Source organism: Garra rufa, chromosome 3 (assembly GCF_049309525.1).
Source record: "Garra rufa chromosome 3, GarRuf1.0, whole genome shotgun sequence".
Taxonomy (NCBI): domain Eukaryota; kingdom Metazoa; phylum Chordata; class Actinopteri; order Cypriniformes; family Cyprinidae; genus Garra; species Garra rufa.
In genome coordinates, this window is record NC_133363.1 from 19,103,690 (window position 1) to 19,111,713 (window position 8,024).

At 35.1% G+C, this 8,024-nt stretch overlaps 1 protein-coding gene across 1 annotated transcript; it reads right to left on the reverse strand.

Moving 5' to 3' along the window:
• Window positions 1-916: 916 nt before the first annotated feature.
• Window positions 917-7,588, reverse strand: nagk (N-acetylglucosamine kinase). Its single transcript, XM_073835806.1, has 10 exons — window positions 7,524-7,588; window positions 7,248-7,332; window positions 7,033-7,131; window positions 6,805-6,946; window positions 6,604-6,714; window positions 3,049-3,161; window positions 2,869-2,956; window positions 2,690-2,787; window positions 2,528-2,606; window positions 917-1,399 (listed from the first exon to the last, which is right to left on the reverse strand). Exons 1-10 carry the CDS (start codon window positions 7,550-7,552, stop codon window positions 1,209-1,211), a joined length of 1,035 nt encoding a protein of 344 aa, XP_073691907.1. The 5' UTR covers window positions 7,553-7,588; the 3' UTR covers window positions 917-1,208.
• Window positions 7,589-8,024: the final 436 nt, after the last annotated feature.

Genomic DNA, 8,024 nt, shown 5'->3' on the forward strand with positions numbered 1-8,024 from the left:
TCTCAAATTATATTTCATCATATATTGACATGATCACTTTTAATATGCCAGTAAACTGTTATATATTGCATTTTTTTTTAAATAAAATCCTTGATCTTCAGAAAAAGCTTGTATTTGCAAAGTACTACAGTCTCTGAGGGGTTGAATAATTTTGATTGCAACTGTATAACATCAAATTAATCCACAGTCTTACAGTAAGACCTGATTTTTAGTGAAGATGTCAAAAATTATACGCGTATAAAACAACTCATCTGCTTAATCAGTGGGAAAAAAAGACTACTAGCTTATCTGTGGCACTGAAATAATGCTGGTGTTGACATGTTCCTATGATCTCATAGCACTTGTTCATTTTCATGGTTACACTATGAATGAAAAATGTCTGAATGGTAATTGATAATATGAATCGTGGATTTTTGATCTGGCTATCAGCATTCTTAGATTGACTAACCTGGCTTAAATACTCTAAATAAGTCTTATGACAATCAGCACAATCTTGCTGTCAGTGCATCCTGTAATGAAGGTCTTTTACAACTTCACACACAGGATGTGGTGATGAAGAAAAGAAGGGTGGATGTTCGGGGGTAAGCAGAGACTGATGCCGACAGTCATTCGACTCCACCTATGATCTAAAGTTAACTTTAGAGGGTCAGAGCATCACATTGACATCACATCTTTTTAGCTCCAAGGAAACTCTAGATTTGAATACCTGGAGTTAGATTAACCAGATGTGTGTAGATGCAGTTAGTGGTAAAAATGAATCGAAACAAAACTATTTTAAGCTAGTATTTGAGCACTCAGGACAGATGCAAAGTCTTAGACATTTCCCTGTAAATAATCTTTCTCCATCCAAAAGAATAACAGAACAGTACTAAGGAATGTCATTGCAAGACTAAATGTTTACACCAAATTATAAACATTTTATGAAATCATTTTTTTAATGACAAACAAGTTTTCGCAATATTAATTAAAAAATTAAATTCCATGATAATATAAAACAAATACCAAATTTTACCCAAACAGCTTTTCATATATATATATATATATATTTTTTTTTTTTTTTCTAGAATATTAATTGCTTAATATGATATGGGTGTTTGAGAAACAGCCCCACCAAGAGGATAATCAGGAAACATTTCTTTATCAGTTTAAAAACAGGAAGTTTCAAATTCAGTTTTTCAGTGAAATCTCAAAGGTCTTTTCCTTCTAGATCATTGATTAAAGGTATGAGTGAAAAACACGTTGGCGTTGGCTGAGTAGTCCAGACGGAGGCTGGCTCCTGCATTCTGTGCCCCCATTTTGGCGCCACCCAGAGCGGAGGACTGACGAAGAGTAAGCAGGCTGTACTTACGGAACTGACTGTATCCATGAGCCTGTGCCTCTGAGAGGACCTGAGTGAAACCTGCAGCACAAAACACATCCACATCACAAAGTTTAGTCAATGTAAATTAGGGCTGGGCGATGTTATTTTCAATTAAGATTTTGGCTTCCAATGATTATGAATACAAGAAAATAAAGATTGTGTTGCTGTGCATTCTGTTTCACAATGATACTCTCATTTTGTCTTCGTTATAAATCCACCGACACCTTCTCAGCTTCCGCTCTTTCCTAGTTTAGTGGTTTTTCAATAGGTTTTGGAAGTGCACTGCAACAACATTGTTGATCTTATTTATTGTGATATGTTGTTTTTTATTTACTGTTTTTAAATGAATTATGTTTTATTTATATAATTTGCATGATTACATTAATTACTTTGTTTTTTTCAGCTGAATTATATTTAAAGTTCCTTTTTTATATAAAAGTTCAAAAAATGCATAATGGTGATCTCAGTGTTTACATAACCACGACTGTGATTTTTAGCATAATCAAATAGCCCTAATGTGGTCTTAACATCTTTTTGGGTCATGTTTCATGTGGTAACAAGTGTGTTAAGTTACAAACAGAAATTTAAATCATTCCAATATTCTGATTTGCTGCTCAAAAAACTTTTTTTTATTACTTTTTTTTTTTTTTTTACTAATTTATTATTATTATGTTGAAAGTATATTTTTTTCAGGGTTCTTTGAGGAATAGAAAGCTCAGAAGGACAGCATTTAACTGAAATAGAAATCTTTTGTAACATTATAAATGTATGTATTATCACTCTGATCAATTATTGCTAAATAAAATGATTAATTAAAAAACAAATGTTATATACATACATATACTTCTTTTATATATATATATATATATAGTTTTTCAAATGGTGTACATTTCAAAGTTATTCATCTTTTCTTCTATACATTATAAATGTTTTGGTTCCTGATCAAAACTTGAAGCACTGTAAAACAGATTGAAGCTTTCCTGTAGACTTCTTTTATGCTGGCAAAACAATATAAATTTACAATATAATACTAGAAATCATACTGGATAAAGGCCATAAAAGGAAATTACCAGCTCTTTTTTTTTTTTACTCTCACTAGTCTCTCTCATGTAAAATAAATTTTAAGACTGCAGTGAAGCTGAAAAGCTCTATAAAGACGTTACGCACCAGATTTCATCAGTTCCCAGCTGTGCCACACAGAACCGACACACAGAACAGGCAAACCAAGCTCACCAGAAAACAGATCCTGAATGAACAAAAGAGGAAATTGATTAAATAAGAAAAAGAAACTGAGAGTGAGGGTGGCTGTGTTACTATGTTTTTTTTTACCTGATGTACTTTGGGAAGGACAGCTACAATGTGTTGTGCAAGGGCTTTTCCAGCTTCTGTGAACACGAGTTGGCACAAAGCATCACCTGCATTTCCACCTGTTGCACACACAATTACAAAGAGTCAAAATGCGTGGCATAACGTGCACACAACCTCACGACCATATATCAGCAGCATACCTTCAGCTAGTTTCCTACAGAACCCTGCGAAATGTGACTTCTGAAAGTTTCTGTACAAATGAGGAAGCATTCCCATTAAATCTGACACCTGGGGATAAACAAAACGACAAGGAAATGCCATCACTTCTCTTCAAGTATTAAATTTATCAAGACGAAATCAAATGAACAGTGAGTCCTAACCTGAAAGTATTCTTCCATGGCCTTCTTAACATAGGTGATATCATGAGGGGATGTGACAAGGTTATCTTTGGCATCAAAAACAGTTTTAATAGCCAAGTGAGAAATCCAATATGCTACAAGAAGATAAGGACAGAGAAAAAGAAAAAGATTATGTCTCATTCACATCTAGTTATAACATCTATCTTTGGTGATTAGAAACGGCCAACACAGACTGTTTTAATGCTATTTTTTTGTTGTTTAAACCTGGTAGTGTCACATCAGATGGAGTAAAAAATGCTTCATATTCATTTTGAAAGAATGAAATTATTGTTTTTATTTAGCAAGAACACATTAATTAGATTCAAAGTGACAGTAAATAAAATTATTGTTACAAAAGATTTCTATTTCAAATAAATACTGTTCTTTTGGAACTTTCAATGCATCAAAGAATCCTGTAAAAATGTATCACTACACAAAAATAAGCAGCATAACTATTTTCAACGTTTATAATAATAAATGTTTCTGAAGCACCAAATCAGCATATTCAAAATGATTTCTGAAGGATCACAAGACACTGAACACTGTTCAAGTAATGGCTGCTAAAAATTCAGCTTTTGCCATCACAGGAATAAATTACATTTTAAAACAGTGAAAAAAAAAAAACAACAACAAACAAAAAAGTTATTTAAAGGGGTCATATGATGCAGTTTCTTGTTTTCCTTAGTCTTTGGACTGTTACAAGCTGTTTGTGCATAGATAAGATCTGTAAAGTTGCAAAGCTTAAAGTCTCAAAACCAAAGAGATATTTATTATAAAAGTTAAGTCCACTTGACCACGTCACGGGGAGTAGATTAGCATAACACCGCCCATATGTATATGGAAATGAAGAAGGCATAACTTTTACCGGCTGTAGTATTGTTGCAGCCGCCATGTTGTGGAGACGCTGTGTGTTTCATTGCGAAAGCGGAAGTACTTAGTTTGGCGTTCCAAATGAGGACACAACTAGAAATCAGTGGTTAAGTTATATTTACAACACTGTTCCGGAACAGTACAAAGTAAATATTCAAGTGGGTGATGCGCATATCACGGAGGACTGTTTCCTGAACCTCGGAGAGGAGCTTACAATGCCAGCTGTACACAACGGGTTAAGGCTATAAAGTGGGGCAATTCCAATGCTGTAAGGACAGTCTGCGCTTCTGACTAACAGCCTGTAAGTACGTTTTCATATTTAAAGAATTCAGTACTGACTATTTAAATGCGAGTTTTGAGCAGTGTAGAGTAACCTTAGTGCTTATTGTTTCTCGTTCTACGATCGCAAATGCAAACATGGTGTTATGTTTACACAGCGCGTTTTATTGTATTTGTCTCATCGTGCCGAGAAACTTCATGGTAAGAGGCGTAACGTTTCCGCCACAACTTGAGGTATTCGGCCAATTACAACACACCGGATAGCTGGCCAATCAGAGAACACCTCGGTTTCCATCAACAATGAGTTTTGTACAATTCGAAGCGTTTCAGAAAGGCAGGGCAGAGAGGAACAACAATGATGTACGGTATGTGGAAAATAATCATTTTTTTGAACCTCAAACTGCATAAACTGCATAAAATATACACAAAATAATGCTCCTTTTAGCAACATCATATGACCCCTTTAAAATTTAGTTCACAAATTACAGTTTTTACATTATTAGTGACCCCTGAACACCCCAAACAGCTATGTGTATGTATTACTTTTTCCAAATCTGTGAAACAATCAAGTCTTACCAAGCTGACCAAGCTTACCAAACCCTTATTTTAGAACAGTGGTTACACAAGTAGGTGATGCTTATCTATTACACAGGATGAATTGGTGTCTCTGGGTTAGTTAACACTGCTATCTGATCAGGAGTATACACATTAACAGTATGTGAAACTCGTGCACTGACAGACTTCCACGTGCGCTTTTTGTTTGTTCATCCTAAAGCTTGATTGCGGCTTCGGTTAAATGCACTTGCATTTGCGAATGCTTTTATAAGAAATTGAGGTACACACAGTTATGTTTTCAGAGCAGGCCATCTGATACATCGAAACATCGAAATAGATCGAATGCAGTCTGTTAAAGCTGCCACTGTCTATAATCTCATCAGTAATAATCAAATGGCAGATATAAATTTGATATAAAATGGATATGAAAATGTAGCCATGTGCAGTAAAATTGAAAACTGTGACTCATCGTGATATTTAGTTGATAATGAAAATAGTAATTAAATTGAATCTTGAAACCAGTGAAGATTCACACCCCTACTTTTAAGATGGCACTACTGATATACAGAGATTCCAACTATAAACTAAAAGCATAGAAACGGCAATGTTACATTTTGTTACAATGTAAAGTTGTAAAGAAGTATTTGCATTACAAGCATGCATGTCTTCCATGAGAAGAGAAAGGGGTGGTTGTTGCTGGTTACTGTTTGATGACTGAAATCACGAAATGGCCTTAAACCATTAGTAAATAAACTAATACACGCACAAACTGTATTTATTCTGACAGCGCTGCACGAGCTCGTTAGCCCGGGTTCAAAGTCTAAAGCACAAGGAAAATCTGCATGATCAGAATCATTCATAAATCTGCTGCTATTAGCAAAAAGTAGTACTGAGGTCTTTTAGCGTATTTCCGCCAAAATAAAAGTCAACATTCATAAATGTTAGTATTGTAATTTTACTGTTGTTCAGTAAAATAAAATAAAAAAGTAACGCAAAAATAATAATAACAATCATTACAACAGCTCTAATAATACATTTATTATAACATTCTCCTTTGCTCAGCAAGGCTGCATTCATTTGTACATTAAAAACACATGCCTGATTCAAAAAGGGGGTCTTAAAAATGGCCAAAGAATATTATTTTAATAACTTAATAATTTTTAGTTAATTTTTGCTTTGTTGGTAGGCTATAATGTCTACTAGAATGTTAAAAATGTTCAGTGTTAAATAAACATTTTTAAATTGTAGTTTTGTTTTGTTTGAATTGATTCTTTTCTTTGAAAAGCAAGACAAAATTGTAAAAAGCAAATATTGGCTATTTACAGGTCCTTTTCAAAAAATTTGCATATTGACAATAATTTGACAATAATTTACCATTTTCAGCAGCAATAATCAGCAAAATATGTGAGTTTGTTTTGGTTCAGTGACATTGTTTACATTTAGCGTTGCCAATATGGCCAATTGATGACACGTCGTGGTGCCTATGATGACACGTCGATTCATGACCTAGGGAGCTGATTGAGATGTCCAAGGGGTTATAGGTCATTAACCCTGCTCCTGGGGACCCACTGTCCTGGACAGTTCAGCTCCAACCCTAATTAAACACACCCGAACCAGCTAATCAAGGCCTTCAGGATCACTTAAAAAGTCACAGGCCAGGTTGGAAATAAACTTTGCAGGACAGTGGGTCTCCAGGAGCAGGGTTGAAGACCTGTGGGTTAGAGCCTTTGCAAGGAATTCATTTGTAAGATAAGATAACATCTTTCTAAGATAAGACTGGGTGTGTGATCATGGTACTGTTATGTCAATTGGTATCTCTTTTCGCATGGTTACCTGAGCCTTCGTCTCCCATCATGTGACCCCAGCCCCCACAGCCAACCTGTGTGCCATCTGGATTCACCAGCTTACAGTTCGAACCAGTGCCTGATATCACCACTATACCTCCTATGACAAAAACACAGACATAAAGGGTTATGATGACGTTTATGTGCTGAGATCCATTACTACTGCTAGTTGCAAAAACACTGCACAAACCATAGTCACTGGCAGTTGCCATAGCACCAATGGCATCGGTGGTAATAAAATAACTTTGACTCAGCTTGGGGTATCGTTCTCTCATGTCATCAATTAGCTTCTGGATAGCAGCTTTCTGCTCTCCACCACTCAAAGACATACCCTGTCAACACACAATGTATACAACTTTAAAGCAATCTGATGAAGGTGAATGTGTTGAGGATGAATGACTCAATGTATGAACCTCACCAATGAACAAACTGGAGTGTCCGGGTCCAGCCCTGCCTTGATTTTAGCTCTCTGGACCATGTCATTGATTCCATTAATACAATTATCAACACCAACCAACTATACATGAATAGAAAAAACAAAAACAAAGAGTCAAATAAACAAATAAAAATAAACACACTCGAGTACACGCTAGCTGACTTTAGTCCATATTAAATCACGTTATCTGATCTCACCCAGTGATTGGTACATGGTCCATCTGTCTCAGCGAGGATGTGTCCCTCAGCAGAAACCAGTACTGCTTTAGAGTGTGTCCCACCACTATCAAAGTCAAGAATACTGTCTCATTCATTCTTCTGAAGGTACTGACACTTTCTCTCAAACAATTAGCATGAAGCACACGCTTAAAGCGAAGCTTCATAATACGCGTTTTAATAAGCGCGTTTATGTTAAAATGCCATTAGAATTGATTATATTTGCTTTAATAAAAATGTTTTTTGTCATAAACTCACCCCTCCACTCCTCCGTACACTGCGCTCATCTTGCCTGCTTCCTCTTTAGTCACATGACCACTCAGTCAGCTGCTTATGAGTCAACTTTCAGTAACACACGGACTTTGACAGAAAGCCATTTTTATTACCTAAATCCACATAAAATCTGGATTCACACCTATTTTTATTATCTTCCGTATTTAAGGGAAAAAAAGATTCGTTTTAAGCGGTTTTTATTTGTATTTATTATTTCAATAATTGTTTGTTTGTAGTAAAACAAATTAGAAAAACAGATCGGAACCACATTTAAACAATAAAATATAAATAAACAAAATGAAAGAAAAAACATATACACATTACAAACTCTCTCCAACAGATGGCAGCATCTTGCTGTCTCAAGCATCACATGACCATGGATTTACTATTAATTCATTAAATATTTATTTTTACTTTTCTCCAATATTTTTTCTTGTAAACTTACAAATGCATCCTTCACAAATGCTGATAGATACAAGACAACAG

What these genes read in the sequence shown, in the direction of transcription:
- nagk (XM_073835806.1), bottom strand. Translation starts at nt 7,552, where the DNA reads ATGAGCGCAGTGTACGGAGGAGTGGAGGG. An exon ending in CTGTAGGAAACTAGCTGAAG is followed by an intron (nt 2,788 to 2,868) that starts GTATGCTGCTGA and finishes TGTGTGCAACAG; the next exon opens with GTGGAAATGCAGGTGATGCT. An exon ending in TCCTTCCCAAAGTACATCAG is followed by an intron (nt 2,607 to 2,689) that starts GTAAAAAAAAAC and finishes TTGTTCATTCAG; the next exon opens with GATCTGTTTTCTGGTGAGCT.